The sequence below is a fragment of the Vulpes lagopus genome, chromosome 10 (genome assembly GCF_018345385.1).
Source record: "Vulpes lagopus strain Blue_001 chromosome 10, ASM1834538v1, whole genome shotgun sequence".
Classification (NCBI taxonomy): Eukaryota; Metazoa; Chordata; class Mammalia; order Carnivora; family Canidae; genus Vulpes; species Vulpes lagopus.
In genome coordinates this window covers 85499909-85517387 of record NC_054833.1, presented here as the reverse complement: position 1 = coordinate 85517387, position 17479 = coordinate 85499909, and the positions used below count along the sequence as shown (strand labels likewise).

At 51.0% G+C, this 17479-nt stretch overlaps 1 protein-coding gene across 1 annotated transcript in view; it reads right to left on the bottom strand.

The window, feature by feature from the left end:
- Window positions 1–5522: 5522 nt before the first annotated feature.
- The window catches only part of AJAP1 (adherens junctions associated protein 1), a 115620-nt gene continuing 103663 nt past the window's right edge, over window positions 5523–17479 (bottom strand). The window contains exons 4-6 of the mRNA XM_041769811.1: window positions 15318–15560; window positions 13523–13654; window positions 5523–6636 (exon numbers count right to left, since the gene is read on the bottom strand). Coding sequence (XP_041625745.1) covers window positions 13582–13654; window positions 15318–15560 — 316 coding nt within the window. The 3' untranslated portion in view covers window positions 5523–6636; window positions 13523–13581. The remainder of the gene's footprint in view (window positions 6637–13522; window positions 13655–15317; window positions 15561–17479) is intronic.

The window sequence follows — 17479 nt, the reverse complement described above, 5'->3', positions numbered from 1 at the left end:
TTGTTATTTGGTGTTGCAGATATTTAGATGCTGATTTATGTGTGAAAACCCAGGTCTCCAGGGTATTCTATTTTAAGAGAGAGACCACCTGGGAAAAAATTAATTAACTTTCATACAGAATTTCCTAAATCTGATCCTCTGCATCATTCTCGCCACACGTTTCTCACCAGATGTTTTACTCTGAGATTCAAGATATTGGCAAGAGTTAACTCAGCCTCAGGGGATGTCTCAGCAACTCTCTCGGCTTATTATATTAACCTATTTAATTTACACTATTCATGGTACGTGTGTGTGTTCTGATTCTACCCTACACAGAAGACATAACATGACTATACATCCACTGACCCCTGCCCCATACTTACTAGCTGTTTAAACTACCCCTACCCCACATAAACCTACGTGTCCCAGATGGGTAAGTTTGGCCAGCTTAAACCATGTCTCTTAAGCTACATGACTTAGATTTATGGATTCATTCAAAATTATTCCCTTGATTCTATGCACACTAACTCTTGGAGCATTTGACAAAGAATCCATCAAGTGGGAAATGCAATGGAAAGATTTATTTTAGCATTTCAGCTCCAACACAGACACATTATAACCAAGTTGACTATTCTCTTCAGTTGCCTTTACATCTGGGCATGGGCTGTGCAATTACAAGGGTGAAGTGTAGACCTGTCACTGGCATGATGTCTGAAAATCCATGGAGAGAAGCCGCTTGCCTCCACGTGCCTGCTGTCCATGCACTACTGCCTTAAAGAGCCCATGACAAGCATCTGTCCTCCTGCTCCTGGGTTGTTCTGCACTCATGGTGCCAATGCTTGCACAGCTTTCTCCTCTGCTGCAGCCTGTGTGTTTAACCCCCTCCAGCCAAAATGAAATGGAGTGGAGGGGAGTATGTACAAACACATCAGAGCCTGGCTGTCTGTTCTGGTGTGGCAGCTACTCTGATTAAGCACAAGCATTACTAATGGCCCTTTGGCAGGAGGAGAGATTGTGCAGAGTTGATTCCTCAGCCAGGGATTGTCTGCTCACATGGTGACTGATTTGAATTCTAGAAATTGAGTATCCTGTGTTTGCTGGTTGAGATCCTTCTAGAATCATCTGAGGTCATAAAAGAAGTTTACTTCTGTTTGCTTGATAACCAGGGTGATCTAAACAATAATGATTCTCTGCCCACACCTCTATTTACCCACTTCGAGTGTAATCGAATGGAAACTCTAACCCCAAAATGCAAAACTATACTCAACCATGCTCCACACTTTTTGGAAGGAAGGGCAGGCAGCATATTTCAAAATGTCAAACAACTATTTAAGACCTCGCCAAAACCCCACAAATTATGCTGAGTGTAACTAACACAAAAATCTTGGCTCAGAGTAGGGGATGAAGAGCAAGTTTGTCTTCATAGCCGGAAGCACATCGATGTAAAATAAGTCAGGAAGAATAATCAAAAACTCTCAGATGGTGAGAGTTTTGCTCATTTATGTGGGCTGTGCTATTTACATTGGAAAACAAACAAACGATCAAAAAACAGTATGGCATAGCAAATTGACAAACTGCACCAAAATAACCATTCCAAAATTACATGAATCATGGCGTGTTTTGGAGTATCTGCTTACTTAAAAGCAGATGTTGTTTAAGAAGTACGTTGCTAAGTGTGATCAGTATTGAGGGTGAGCTTTGGAAAAGGCAGCTGCCTTCTCTTCTCAGGAGGAATGACTCTCTCTGGGCCCCCCAGTCCCCAATGGGCTGTGTCTCTGTCCTTGGATTCCTGTGTCTTCCTTGAGAATTGGTTGACCTAAGTAAGACTTGGCAATGTACATATGTGCACAGGAAGGGTCCATGGAGAGAGGCAGTGGTCAAGGGAGAGGGAAGTTCATCATCTTGCTTCTCTGCTTCCCCTGCAGGGCCACTCCCTGCCAGAACGGTGAGGAGTTTTGGGGGAAATTAGGTGGATGGTTTGTAATGACTGGGACATCTCCTTCTCGGCACTGCACTGCATTTTCATCCAGAAGGTAGGAGCAAGGTTTCCTTATTCACTTCAACCCCAAACCAGCCCTCCTTAAGCAAGTGACGGTTCCCAGGAGACACAAACAGCCCTGCCTTCTCTTCCTGCTATCATTTTGCCCCATTCTCTTCCTGTCACATATCTCTTTCTCTGGAAATCATTAATTTTTTATTCTATGTTAATTATCTGCCTCCTCCCAGAGTAGAAAGCAAAACTCATTAGGGTAGGATCGTGTCCATCTTGCTCTTCACCATGTGGCCAACATAACAGAAGTTCAAGTCTTTGCATGAGCAGATGAATGACAAATTCGGGCAAGCCACAAAGAATTGCTTCTCTTCCAACTGCCTCTGTGAATAGTGTCTTCTTAAGGGGCTCTTGTGGTGAAACAAGGGTGGCCTCAGTGCCCTTCCCCACTGTGATGTGTGGGGTGACTGGGTGGAGACAGGGCAGTGTGTGGAAGGACAGCTCAGGGGGGTGCCGACACTCACTCATGCTGGGACCTCCTTGATGAGACAAGATGACGGTGTCACAATACAGACAAAGAAAGGTATGGATTGATGTAAGTTATGGGAAGACCCAGCCTGACCTGACAAGGCTGCAGGTCCCGACTCTGAACCTCAGCCCTGGCTCCTCGTCTTATCTCCCAAGAGACTGGGGTCAGCCTAGCTTCCTGAGCTGCTGATGAGACTGGACAATCTGGGAAAAGAAGCAAAAAAAGATGGAATAACTCCTCGGACAATAAGAGTCAAATGGAGACTTACAAGGCAAAAGGGTCAATTCTCTGATATGTGCATTTCCTTGATATGACAAATGGGGATGGACGTCCTCACACAAAATTTCAAAAGACCAAAGCCTATACACAAGATTCTGCTCGGTGCTGAAATGTGGTTGAGAAAGAGCAATGTATCTGTAAGAAGGAAGAGTGCTCGAAGATGTCAAAGTCGTGGGAGTAACTACTGAATTCAGAGTCAAATTCAGAGTTGGTAGGATTTGCTGGTAAGTCCATGTAGTCCATGTTCCTAAGTTTCAAATGCTCCATGAAGGATTGAGATAAATATCTAGTCAAATGCAGCATAAGATGTCCACCCAAATTCAGGATGGGGAAGGACCAGACACACTTGGGAAAACTCAAGGCTTCCTAAGTGGTGTGTCCTTCCCGCGCAAGAAGGACATGGATTGTAGAGACTAACAGCCCTCTGATGTGCCCCAGGGGTCCCTACACTTCCACACCCCGTGAAAGCAGGCTGTAGCCAAGGAGACAAATGCAGTGGGCACATGGCTGGGCTTTGCCCTAGATGTTCCTGGAATTCGAGCCCAGTGGGGAATGACCAGGAAGCCTTCCCAGCCGAGCCTGGAGCCCCTTCCCCTTGGCACTCAGAGCTTGTCAACAAAAGTAATTATACTCATTATTTCAACCAGATAAAAATGACAAATGCACAAAGATTAGAAGTAATTAAGCCTAGAAACAGACTTGACTGGACAGCAGAGTGCCCAACACCCAACCCAGTTGTTCCAAAAACTTAAACAGTAGATGATGGACAGTGCTCTGTGTGCCGGCAGGGGCCTTGACCTTGGATTTCAGTCACCTCAGGGATGAAATAGAGATGAACAAAAATTGGAGGACTTACCAAACTGTAAGGCTCTTCCTCTGAGTGCTTTTCTTGAGGGAAAAAATATCTACAGCAAATTAAGGACCAGGCAGACGGAACTCTGGCGGAGCACTGCAGGCCTGCAGGAGGCTGAGGAGAGCAGTGGGCAGAGCAGAGCATGCCCCCCCCTTCCGCTGCAGGGGCACGGCCACACCCACCACATGGACACACACCATGCAGGACGTGTGCGCTGGTCCTGACTCTGGAAATCCTGTGCTATCTCACTTTATAGACGTTCTCCTGGGAGAGCTGAATTCTGTAAGCCTGTTCACTTGCCTCTACTATCCTCTTGTACAGAGATGATGCTTCCACGTTTCCAGGTGACCATTTAAAAACTAAAATCCCTATACACACTCCCTCCATCATCACGAAACAGTAGCCTTCACTGAGTTGGATTTGTTTTGACAGATGTCAACTCAGAACAGACTTCCTGGTGGGGAATGTGCAGGCATCTCTTGGCCGTGCGTGTGTGCAGCGCCCAGTCCCGCCCTGAGCATGTGCCCAGTGGGCTGGGGCTCTGTGTGTGTTGGGGTGGGGTGGGGAGCTTTGTTATCGTAAGTTTCCTTCAAAAGCTCGGCATCACATGGCATTCTGGAAAGAGTTCAGGCATCAGGAGTGCAGCCCGAGGTCTGAGGAAGGGGTTGAGCAGCAGTCAGAGGTATGGACACCAAATTGTGGTGTCATGAGGAATCCCAGGTTCCTGCTGTTAGTGAGCAAACAGATACCCTGCCATTACCTCCTTCTCGGCCAGGTTCCCTGGCTCAGGGTGTCAGAGAGTGGAGAGCAGCTTCCATTGCCCTAGTAGGCACAGACAGCTCTTGCCTCATGCTCACACCAAGCTGTGCCCACCTGAGTCAGGAGGGCCTCCATGCCACCTCCAGCCACCTGAGGGTAATGAGATGGATGATGGATGGGGAAACGTGTGCTTTCTAATGCCATGCAGGTGAGCCAGTGGCAGGTGTGTGTGTGTTGTCTCCATAAGTGCTGAAGCTTTGGGAAATGACAAAACCAAAACCAAAACCAAGAATCGGATTTTCCCAGATGGTAAGCCATTCCAAACAAAATAGACCTAGCACTATGGTCTTCTCCTCCCCTGGCATTGCTTTGCTCCCCCATATGCTAGGAGGTGCAGAAGTACATTTCAAGGTGTTCTAGAGGGGAACTGAGTCTGATGGAAGAAAGAGGTCACCAGCCTGGCCAAGAAGTGGGCACAAGGCTAACTGCCCACCTAACCTTCAACCTTTTGGCCTGGTTTGCGGGTCATTTCACGAGATGGGTTCGCACACCCTACTGGTGAAATCATAGTCACATGCGGGCCATCCATAGAAGACAGGTCACATGCACCTAATCTGGGATCCCTGTGAGGAGAAAACAAGATCCAACGGAGCCTCCCATCCCTTACAGTGCCCCTACACGCCGCACAATGGGGCACCAGGGCACTGTTATATGGCTGGGACTGGGAGGGAGTTGCCTGCCCCAGACATGGCAGTATTTCCAGCAAAGTATGTGTGGTTGGGATTCCCTTCCACAAGGCTCCAGCCTCAAGCCCCTATTTCCACTGGGAAGCCCCATTGTAGGATTCTTGATGGCAAAACAGAAATGTTGATCAACCAGCACCAGCAAGAGACACAGCCTCTCTGCTACAATCCCCATCAAGGTTCAAACTCATGCTTGGGTTCTAGAAAGAGCAGCAACCTGTCCACCAATGTGTGTGGAAGAGAAGTGAAACACGCCAGGGCACAGCTCCCATGGGGGTAGCCTGGGTCCCTCACACATGGAATGATTCCTCCTTTTCAAACAAACTGGGGCCCTTGTATATTTTTGGGTTCTGTTCTGACATACGCACACACATTATAAGGATATATTCCTTTAATTTTTGGAACTGGAAAATTTTCTTTAATTCGGTCTATGCTTGTATAACACAAAGATGGTCAGGAATCCACCACCCACCCAATCTGACGCTCAGCCCCATTTGTAAGCAGCTGGCTACATAAATGTGTGTGTGGCTGTTAGGTAGCTTCTTCAAACAATTAAATGAAAAAAGATCGTATTTATGTGTCTCTCTATATATATGTATGTATATAAAACCATGGCATTCTTAATTCTGGCCCAAGATAATAAATTATACATCTAGTGCCACTCACCAAATACCAGCAAATGCAGGATGTGTCATTGAGGGGTCTGTCTGCGTGGGTCCAGGCTATCCCCCGGGATGGATGGCAATGGGATACCAGGTCACCAGAAGGAATGTGCTCACTCGTGGAACTGCATTTCCAATAGATGCATATATATGCGTGTACGTGTTTGTGTGTGGGTATGTGTGCATGTGTGTGCCTGTGTGTGCGATATGTTGCCAAAGTAGAAAACACCAGTTTATTCTGTTCATACTAAGCATGTTAAATAAATCAGATTTTGTAACCGATAACATTTTTTTAAAAAGGAACATTGAAGATATTCAAAAATTGCTACAGTACAAAAAAAGTGTGTGTGTGTGTCTGTGTGTATTTATATATTTATATATGTATATTAACCAGAAATAGCGACTCTATTGGAAGATTCCCACCCCCCATTTTCTGTAAGATTTCTACGCGTGGTTCGCTTGGCTTCGGCTTGGTCACCAAGTCTTTCGGGTCAGTACATGGCACATAATGGTATTATTGGCACAGGTTCAGAATCAGTACAAATCCCAGGCTTCAGGTGCTTCCTGCTGGCCTTCTCTGTCTCCAGCTTCTTTCTTGCTTTTCTTCTTTCTGTTCTCCAAAGAAAACTCTGGCAGAAGGCAGTCCCCCATAGGCGTGAGCATTTTTATAAAAATATATTTGGCCTATAGCGTCCTGCTCTTTGAGCTCCCCACCGGCAAACTGAAGCGGTAGGTATGGGGACCCTCCCCGTAGAAAGTTTAGTTTTAGGTTTTGTGTGTGTGTGTGTGTTTTTTTAATTTAATTTTTTTTTTTTTTTTTTTACAGGTTCACCAACGGAATCCTGTGTGGAAAGAAAACAAGAAGAGATTAAATAGTAGGGAGCCAAGGGCAGGATCAGTCTGTGCAGCCCCTCTGAGCCTCTGCAACCAAGCCCCAGGCTGCTCGCTGGCTTACAGACACCAGTGTCCCCAAGCAGGCAGGGTGTCTGCCAGCCTTAGGCACCAGGAATTGGTGCACATGCGAGGAGTCCCAGGGACCTCGTGCTAATCATAGTAATTGATGAAGGGGCTGTTTCTGCCCACATCAGGAGTGAGCCTGCGCTTCCTAAGAGGGGCTGGGACCACCCCTGCATTAACTATGAGGGCACCACGCACCCCAAGCCTGTGGGACTGAGCGCATATAGCACCACGCTGAGTCCCTTTCCAGCTCCTACCCGCCAAGAGCGCAGGTGCTGCCCACTCCATTTATGGATGGTGGGAAGCAACAGAGTCCATTTCATTCCACTGCTCAGCTGGAGGCTCAGTGAGGCTGGGACTTGGAGAGATTCATGGACTGCATCAGAAAAACCACGTCCTGGGTCTCCCCAAGAGATGATCTTGCTGACAACAGGAAGAAGGTGAGTCACATGTGCCTGCAGGCCAAGTTAGCTGACTGCAAAGGAGGGGTGGCTCTTACCCAGCCCGGGCATAGCCTCAGAAAGTAGGAACCCCAAAGTCTTCCCGCCCCCGTGACAGATCTCAGAGGCCAGCATCTCCCAGAGAGTCAGGGAGCTACGGCTGTTCTGGGCATGGTGGTGGGTGTTGGAGCACGTCACGGCTCAGCCTGGAGGCGCTGTTGCTGGAAGGAGGGGGCATTGTTTCTCTCTGCTGTCACTTGGAGCCCTCTGCACCCACAGTTACAGGAAATGAGGACCTGCAAACAGCATAAAGGGGGGTGACACTGCACCCTCATCTATGCTGATGACACAACTAGAATGGAGGCAACAATTCTAAAATGAAACACAGAAGGACACGGCTGGGGCTCTCGCATCTCCGTAGCACCTTCCGGCACAGCGGCCGGCCTGGCCCCATCCTAGTCATAGGCTGAGCTGAGCACTTCAGAAAATAGGGTCCTACACCCGCCTCTGCTCCTCAGGGTGGGAACTGTGAAGATGGGTTTCTGCAAGCTCCCCGGGAGACTCTGATCATGTGCCCGGCCTCGGCTCATTACCCCTTTCTCAACAGACTAGGGGGTAGGGTTCTTCATCCTGAGTTAAGCCCGTGGGATGATCCTCCCCAAGAATGAGGGCTTCAGGGCACCCAGGCTGGGGCGGGGTGGGGGGCACATCTTCAGGCTGCAGGAACTCAGACCCCTCTGTACCGGGAGCCTGAGCACAGTCTCCTCCACCTGGGCAGGGGGTGTGGGGGTTCATTTCCTTTCCAGGAACCCTCCTGGTCTGGACACGAAGGCAGGGCCCCTGGGGGCCTCCTCACCTCCAAACGACACATTTGGGCAAGTCCAGGAGGCCTGAATAGAACATCTACTCATCTCTTGTGGGGCTGCCCACTCCACCATGAGTGGGGGGGTGGGGGTGTGTCATGTTGTGTAAAGAAACAGGACATCTCACCAGATGGGTGCCACCACCCTCGGCAGCTGTTCTCCAGCTGTGCTCTGCACTTGCTCACCTCCACTGTCTAGGATGGGGTGGGGGTGGGGGTTTAAAAAATGAAGCCATTATAACAGAGAGAGATGTCCCTCCTGTGTGTCTATCTTCATTCTAGTTTTTGGAAAGCTAAGAATTTGGAGACAAATCTTCTATGACTCCACTCATATGAGGTCCTAGAGGAGCAAAAAGCATAGAGCCCGAGAGGAGAAGGAGGCACCAGGGGCTGGGGGAAGGGGTTGGGTTGGGGGGCAGTCGGTGTTTCATGGAGTCAGAGTTTCGGTTTGGGACGATGAGGAGGTTCTGGAGACAGGTGGTGGTGATGGATGCATGATGTCGTGAAGGTGCTTGATGCCGCTGTGCTGTTAAAAATGGTTAAAATGGTCAGTTTCACATTATGGACATGTTACCGCTAAAAACTTAAGAAATGTACATCAAAAAAAACATGGAGACACTGAAGCCTGTGCCTGGTGAGTGTCTGGTTTGGGCAGCTGTCCCCTGTCCCAGGACGAGGACGAGCAGCGCCCCCTCCTCACTGGCAGAGGGTCCTGCGTTAGAGCACAGGTCACACTAGCTGCCCCGGGACGGAGGGAGGTTTCCTGCGAGAACCTTGGCAGGGCTGCTTTCTGATCCTTTATTCTGAGCTTAACCAGACAGATGGAGGTGCCAGACGCTGCTTCACCCCTCCCCTCGGGCCAGCCATCTCGTGGGGGGACATCTGTAGGGACTTCAGTGCTTCTGCCTCTTTGCCCTGCATCCCTTTGCCTCAACGTTCCAGGCAGCTGCCTGGCCTCCAATGGCAAATCTCTGACTCTGTGTCCTTCAGGTTTCTGTGGTTGGTCACCACCCTGGGGAGGCCTTCCTGGATGTCCCTTCCTTTCCTAACTGTGATCTCTATTTCAAGTTTGTCTATTAGAGTGTGCTCTTGTAGGATGAGCTGCACGGGCTCTCACCTGAGTGTGTATGTGCCATGTGTCTCCCCAGCTGTCACAAGTCCTGCGAGGTCCACCTTGGCTCGCTGGGGCTCCAGCTCTGTGCCTGGCCTGGGGCCTTCAGTACTAGATGCAGCTAAGGGAAGAGGCATCTGTGTGGAAGTAGCCTTGTCCGCAGCCCTTGAGACTAAAGCCTGAAATGACCTTCACATGCTGCCTACAGGTGGATTATGACTAGGAGAGCCTCATGCAAGGGTTGACAGAGGGGCCCTTGTGCTGCTCGGGGACAGAGCCTCTTCCAAACCTACAGGCATCTGTCTCTACCCAAAAATCTCAGGATGAAGAGGCAGAGAGAGAAAGAGAGGGAGGGAAGGACAGGGACATGGCTCCAGCCCTGTGCCCTGAATATCCACTTGAAGAGCAGTACTGGCTTCCCGCAGAGGTTCACGGGTTCCCTGTGAGGGGTCCCAACAAGGGTGGCATCGCCCTGATAGGACAGGAGGAGGGCGTGAGACTACCCTGGCCACCTTCCATGTCTGCCCTAGGTTCCTGCTGCTTGCACTCAGCTCCTGGGAGGGCTTGCGGTTTTCTGTTCTCAAGGCTTGGTGTGTGAACCTCCCAGCTGGACACTGACCCTGACAGGGACCAGAGAGGGACGTGCATCCCAGGCCAGTCGGGAAAGATAGCCAAGAGAACCCCTCCACCCCCACCCCCACGTCCTGGCTGGAGGAACGTGGCGAAGGCGTCCACACCTGGTTCCCGGCCAGAAAGAGAAGCTGCGCCTTGCAAAGTGAGCTGAGAGATTGGGATCTGGGATAAATTCTGACTTTGGAGAAACTAGTGCCCTCTGCTGCCTGGAAAGAGATTGTGGGCTTGCCTGGCCCCACCAGCAGCCAACCACATGGTGGGTCCCAGGCTCAAAGATCAGTGACTGCTTTTGCAAAACAATGAACAGACTATGGCAAGAGGGCCCTGGAGCCACTGGCTGCTAGTTAAATTTCTCCGCATCCTGAAAGGGCTACTTTGCCACCAAGTTTGCCTTGCTGCTGGTGCTCAGTTTAGATCAGTTTGCAGAGTGGTCTGCATGCTGCTTGGAAAACAGTGTTCCTCTGAATTGCAAAAGCTGGGTATTCTGTTAATGTATTTTTTAGAACAAAGCAGGAAGGCTCAGGTGCATTTCTCGGGTTTTATTAGTTATGTCTTCAGTGTGTTTTTGAAAATAATAATAAAACATGATTTATTTCTTACTGGCTTCAGATGCGAGAACTTTTATTACTTTTTGGTCTCTGTGGGGAATAAAGTGGCCTTGGCAAATGCAAAGATCTGAACACTAATGAGGTTTTCTGAAGTTTACTTGTTATATGAAAAACGACAGGAAATTAGCCCAAGAGCCAATGGCAGGCAGGTGTCCCCGGCCTTTTTCCACGGAGTATGGAAAAGGCCAGTTTCATGGTGTCACATCCAGAACAGCCGGGTGCCACTCTGGAGGTGGTCTGAGGCACGAATTTGCTGGAATCTACTGTAGAGGCCAAATAGGGAAGACAGGGTGAATACCTGCCCAGATTGGAGTGCTATGTCCCAGAGTGCAGGCACCACCACCCACCTGCCTGCAGGGAAGCGAACGTGGCCACCTTTGGGTCCCACATGTGTGTGGGGGTTAGCATGAGCCGACAAGATGGTGTGCTAACAAACTGCTATATCATCATTAAAAATGCATTTGCACAGACTTAAAAGCTATGCAAGAGATAAATATCTCCGCTGGCTCTTAAACCTTAATTAAATGTTTTAGTATTAATTGCTATTTATTTAAGGGACAATAAGTACCCTAGTAAATCTGAGCGATCTTCCTGGACATTCTCCGCTCGATGCTCATGTCCAGGCATTAATTGCAAGAATCAGGGATACTTAGAATCCGAATGCTTTCCTCCCCGTGAGTGATAAACAGTCTGTCCGGCACATGGTGAAGGAATCTTTAAGCATTTATCAAAGGCTAACAAGACTGCGTGGCCTTCCTGTTCTGCATCTGCGGGAACAGGTGGTGGCTGGAGCACCCAGGTGTGGCGGCTGCTCAGGGTGGGACTCAGAGTAGGTCCTGTTGGCACTTCTCACCTCCCCAGATGGCTCACCTGGGATCCACAGTGAATGGGTCAAGATGCATTACTTCCTACAAATGGAGGTGGTCCTGAGAGCTGCTGGGGTGAGCTGGCAGGTAGGGTCCAGACACCCTAAGAGGAATGTGGTCCAGGCAGGGCCCACCTATAAGTAGCAGATGGGGAGAGCCCACCAATAGTCCATGGGGTCCTTTGATGCTCTCTGTTGCTAGAAGAGAGAACTGGGACACAAAAGCTTTCTGGAGCAGAAGAGTCAATAAAAGCACTTTTTTCTACTTTTTTTTTTTTTTTTAAGTCAGGGCTGTGGCTCCCTGTTCCAATGTGGATGAGAAGGCTGGTGGCTCAGGCTTTTGGGCACTCCTGTCTATGTGGTTTCTGCCCTGCAGAATTGAGATGAATGTCCCAGGATGCCAACTTACTGGGAAGGCCCATCTTCAGCTGCCACCAACTTTCTTCCCACTTGGGGTTGGGCTGGGTGTGGGACAGGGGACAGAGCCAGGCCACCTGGGGGTGATCTGGCCACACCACTTGCAACCTGACTGACCTCAGGCAAGTCACTTAACTGTTTCATGCCTCAGCTTCCCCTCTGTAAAGTGGCATTTCTGGGAGAACAGTATGAGTCCCTAGATGTAAAGAGTGCTCCATAAGTACCCTCTGAAAGTCCACGTTAGGGCACCTGTCCCCACCTCCACCAGCAGGGGCTCCCTGGAGCATAGGGCATGCCCACCTCCACGCCATGAGCCTACAGCCCTTGAAAGAAGGGAGCAGAAGCCTCGATGTGCAGGGCCAGATCAATGTCTTATGCTTTTATGCATTTTTAAAATCCTAACAGGGATGCTGGCGACCACCAAGCCATCCTGCAGAGTTTCACCAGGCAGGCGGGAACTCCACTGCTAATAAGAAGCTCCCTGTTGCTAGCCTGGTTGGAACTCCAACGGGAGCTCTGTCCCTGGCCTTAATGAGGTGAGTCACATTGAGGAAGTCAGAGGCACGAGCTTCTGATGGATGGGCCATGCAGGTGCATCTGGCCCTTGAATGATCGGGAACAGAGGGCATCCTACCTAACACGCCTGCACAGCCCCAACAAAGGCCTTCGGAGCGGGTAGGGAGGAGTGCTTTCCATTCTAATCTAATCATAGTTCTCTGCCCGATGGCTGAACACCAAGCTAAGCAGGTCATTTTGGCTTCAGGACAGGAAGTGAGGGCTGGAGATTTGATTTGGAGCAAACATTCGATTCATTAGGGCTGGATTAGGACTGACTCGTTGAGTTCTATTTCTGAAAGCCATAGGCTCCTCCAGCTGCCCTCTCCCCCCGGACTCTGAGCTGAGAGCTGGCCCCTGAAGGGGCACACCTGCGCGCCCGGGGAAGCACCTGCTGCCCACTTGGACAGTGATTCCTGCACTGGGAGGCGGGCAGAAGGAAGAAGCAGTATTTTCAGATACTGATAATGTCCTAGAAACCGAGTTCCCTACTCAGGGAAGGGATCTGATGTCACAGAGTATCTGTGGATGAGAAAAAATGAGGATCCTTAGAAAACCCAACGTCAAAAAAGAAAAACAAACCAGAAAGCCCAAAGCCCGGGTTGCCTCTACTGACTGTGCGTCAAGCATGTGCAGTCATGGGGGCGAAATGCTCTTTCTCCCCCCAGCAGCCTGCGTGTTTGGAAGATTTGGTGCAGAAGAAAGCAATTTAACGTTAGCATTAAAGTTAATATCACTGAAAGCAAACCAAATGTTCCTATCCAGCAGAGCGTGGAAAATTCATCCTGTTTTGGTGCCGGTCCCTGGCTTCAAATTAGTAGATGTCTCAACTCTTTGCTTTCTTCCTTTATCATTTCCCTTCTTATCTCTTATTTTTATATCCAAAATTGTATTTTAATTCTCCCCCACGCCCTCCCCGCCGATGTAGAGACATCCGATGCAGGTGTGATGCCTGCCGGCGCAGCCACTGCCCTGGTCTTGCCTGCTGAGAGACTGGGTTTCTCTGCCAGTGGCCAGCCACACAGGCCACACAGGCTGGGGCCTTCCTCGGGGCCGGTCCTCTGTGTCTGTCCCTCCCTCCCACCGGGGCATTTCTAACAAGTGCAGCAGAGAGACCACAAGCCCAGCTCTCCGGCTCACACTCTGGAAGGCAGCACTATTGGAATTCCATCTGCCATGTGGAGAAGGGCTCCCAGGTGTCCCAGAGTGAAGGCAGGGATGGGGAAGGTGAGGCAAAGGGGGGAAAAAATTAATCAATGTCCAGAAAAAGAGGTACATACCATAAAACAGACACATGGCGTCTGCCCTGCCCCCAGGAGGTAAACAAGACTTCGGCCAGTCAGCAGGAGATCTCAAACCATTTCTCAGACACAAAGGCCACAGGAATAAGATGTCGATCAGAAGAAGAGGGTCTGCAGCAAGCAGAAAAATGGGCTTGCACGTGTTGGTACGGGGCACCCGACAAGCAGGCGGGCTCAGACCTGCTGCCGAAAACTGTCTTCTTGAGCCAAGAAGAACCCAGGAAGGCCAAGCTCCGTGTGGACCCACTGGCCTCCGGCAGGAGGCAAACCCCCCCGCCGCCCTCCGTGGCTAGCCTCACTCTCACGTCCACCCTAGAAGGCCTTGGAGGACACAGAACCTGAGGGAGCCATGCACAGAAGGAAGCTGGCACTCCAGATTTTAGTTTTTTAATTTATGAACATGCACAAAGTTTGGGGTCTCCACTTCCGAGGATAGAAATGCCACCCACTTTCCTGCACATTACGGAGTGGGCAGGCCTGACTTCTGAAGCGGCTACCCTGTAACTGGTCACCTTTGAGACCTAAGCTCCCCTCTCCAAAGGCCAGTGAAAGTCAACAGTGCATCACGTCAGGCCAAAAAATAAGAACCTATTCCATCCGATGCTTCGGAACCAGGGCTACAAGCACCAGCTGTGCCCACCTTGCAGTGGACAGGGCAAGGCCAGAGGGGGACAAATGGAAACAACAATGCCCCTTGGTAACCCACTCCCCACCCCAAAACCGAAGCCCTGGCTGGCCAGCATCCATATCCAAACCGACACACACGCACTCAGTGAAATGGTCTGAAAATCCTTTTGCCAGTTCTCTGCTAACTAGGCTTTCTGGAAGGCTGGGATGGAACCACGGTGCTCCCCAAATGTTGCTAAGTAAAAGCCACGTGGGCTGGAGGGACAGTCCCAAGAATCCTGCTCTCCAGTCTCCTCGGCTGGGAAAGGACCATCTCGGGGAGTACTACAGAGTCCAGTGTGGAGACACAAGCGGGGGAGCCTAAGGAAGGCCCCGTCCCACGGCCAGGACAGGGGCCTGTGAATGACGGGCAGCACAGCCAAACGTCACTCTGAGTCTCCTCGACCTTGGTTCTGGGAGGCAAGCTTTGGGTCCCTTTGGGCATTTATCCCTAGCTGCTGCTAGGTCCACCTGGTTTCCTACTGGTTTCTTCCTAAGATTTTTAAGTGGTTGTTGTTTAAATTTACAAAATGATACATATGTGCATGCTCCCTTAAAAAAAAATAGCTTATTGATATTTTAATCTAATTCTGGATAAACCTCGGAAGCTGACTCCAGGGTTTCTTAAATGTTCCCAGGGATGGTTTTCGGGTCATGTCTTCTTTGAAGGATTACACATGATTAATAAAAAAAAGCATTTAATAACCAGGAGTCTGGTTGGTATTTGATATTTTTGCTAGATGCGCCGCTGACATTTTATTGCTGGGCGTTCAGAGAGACGGACGGGTAGTGTGTCGATATCAGAAGGCCCAGCGCTCCAGGCTGGCATGACGCCTGCCCAGCCTCCACCCCAGGGTGTCCAGGGGGTGGGGGGCTGCCTGTCTCCTCCCCAAGTGTGGAGTCTGAAGGTCAACCCTGGCTGCTCTGTTCTGTCTCTGGGTGCCACACACCTTCTGTTTGCCCGCCCCTCTCGTTTCACTAGAGGAGCTGTGTCCCTTTGCTTGCCCCTCCCTGCCCTGCAGAAACACGTGAAGGATGCCCCCCACTGGTCAACAGGGCCCCTGCGACACTGCTGTGGCCCCGGGGTCTGGCCCAGGCCTGAGCTTACCGGTTCCCGTTAAATGTGGATTTGTACTCCCCGGTCGGGTGCAGCGTCTCGTCGGTGTACACGGGCACAGACGCCCGGACACACTCGTGGGAGCACTGGAGGGTCTCGTTATAGGCCGTGAATATGTCCAGGCTGCTGGGCACCCGGGCAGGGGTGAAGTCCGTCAGGTTCTGGCAGCTTTCCTCCTGCTGGTTGATCTTCCGCTGGTGGCTATTCCTACGCGTGTTCCCGCTTTGGGCACAGCTGGTGACAGAGAAGTCGGGGTGGGGGTGCAGTGGGCAGATGCCAGAACCCGGCACTTAGACCATGGGACCTTTGTCTCCAAGCATTAATTATTCGTCATTTAATATTAAATGGTAATTCCCAGCCTCTTCAGAAAGATCAACCACAATCAAACAATCAGTTCACTCCCTCTCTCTTTCTCTTTTTTTGTTAATAAAAAATAAAATTTGAATTTTAAGTGTGGCCATTATTGTGGGGCAGATTATGAGGGAAGTGTCTCAGCTGTGTTCTCCCAGGGATGAGGCCTTGTCTGGCCAAATGATGTCAGCCAGGCAGTGGTGCTGACTCAGTTTCCCCATGAGCTGATGGGTACTGGTGGGGCTGGTCTGGTGGTTCATTCTGGAATGGACTGTGTAACTATCTTTGGGGAGAATTATTAAGTGGGGAGCCCTGCCTCCTCAGCCCCGCCCCTGCCCACGTCCCAAGTTGGAAATGAAAGTGGATCGTCCACCCTTCACTGGGTGATGTTCACCTGCTGTCAGTCTATGGAGAGAACTGTCCTGAACACCCTATGGATACTTTCCTGATCCTCTGGGCCACAGAGGCCACCCAACACCACCAAGGATGGACACGGAACCCCACCCTCATCAGCCACGGGAGCTGAGGGAGGAGACAATGGGGGACCTCTCCTACTCACTTCCAGCAAGTCACAAGAATGAGTCCCATCCCCATGGAGGAGGGCAGCTAGAAGGAAATCTGGGGTGCCCCCAGTCTGGGGACCTAGCTCCCTTTCTCCCCTGCCCCACCGTGCTCAGAGTCAATGCAGAAGGAGGGCCATGAGTGGCAAGGGTCCATGAGCCCATCTTCCTGTAAGTCATGGACATGCCCTGTCTCAACCTTCCAGTAAGAGGAGTCCTGCTTCCTGGTCCAGAAGCCCCACCCCGTAAACAAAGGTGGAAAGATCAATGCAAAAGCCAGGGGAGCCCCCCCAAGGTCATGAACCCCCTCATCCACTGCCTGGGTTGGCCTACTCAGAAGAGCTCTCTGAGGCTTCGCTGCAAACCCAAATGTGGGAAACCAAGAGGGAGCTGGCCCGCCTGTCACACTGCAAGTGTCCCTTCTGAGGGCCATCAGGATGATCGATGGAATTTGTCCTGCCGCACATCCCCCTGGTCCTAGGCTCCAGAGTCCCTCCTCCGGCCCGCTGGCCGGCCTCTGCCCAAGACGCCCTGAAGTGGCAAGCGGAGTGCTGTCCTCATCACCTGTCCTGGAAAATTCCCCAGGCCCCGGCTTTGCTGGCCTTTGGGAGGCCTCACTGGTTTGCTCTGAGGTCTGTTTTGAGGTTGTGCCAATCCCTACCCTCCCACCTTCACTAACTCTGGGGACTGGCTTTCTCTCAATCCCCATTATCTGGACCCTCGGGGCAGCTGCCACCCATCAGCCCCGTATGGTTTCCTCTCAACACCTGCCGGTGACAGGGGGATCATTTGGGTGTATTATTCTACGAGGGACTTGGAGCTTTGATGCCAAATGGAGACACATTTGCTGGAGGAGTGGCTGCAGGCAGATGGGGCCTCAGAGGTGTGTGTGCAGCAGGGTCACCCAGCAGGGCCCCGGTGTTCCCAGGGGTGTAGCAGGTGTGTAAACCTAGCAAGGCCAACCTCAAAGTAGGCCAATTTCCAGGAGGAAATAGGCAAAGACAGGCTCCCTGGAGCAAAGCAATAACCTAGTTCAGTAGACACGGAGCGGCTGCAAGAGGAAGGAAGGGTTCCAACTGAGCACTGCCGCCTGGACAGCCGGGGGCAGCGAGAGGTGGGTGCAGACCCGCCGGGGCTGCTGGGACTGGCTGGGCGGCATGGAAAGGCATGAGCGAATGCAGCCACTGGCTTCAGGAAGAGGAGCACCTGCTGCCCAATGAGGAGGAGGGGGCTAGGCTCGCT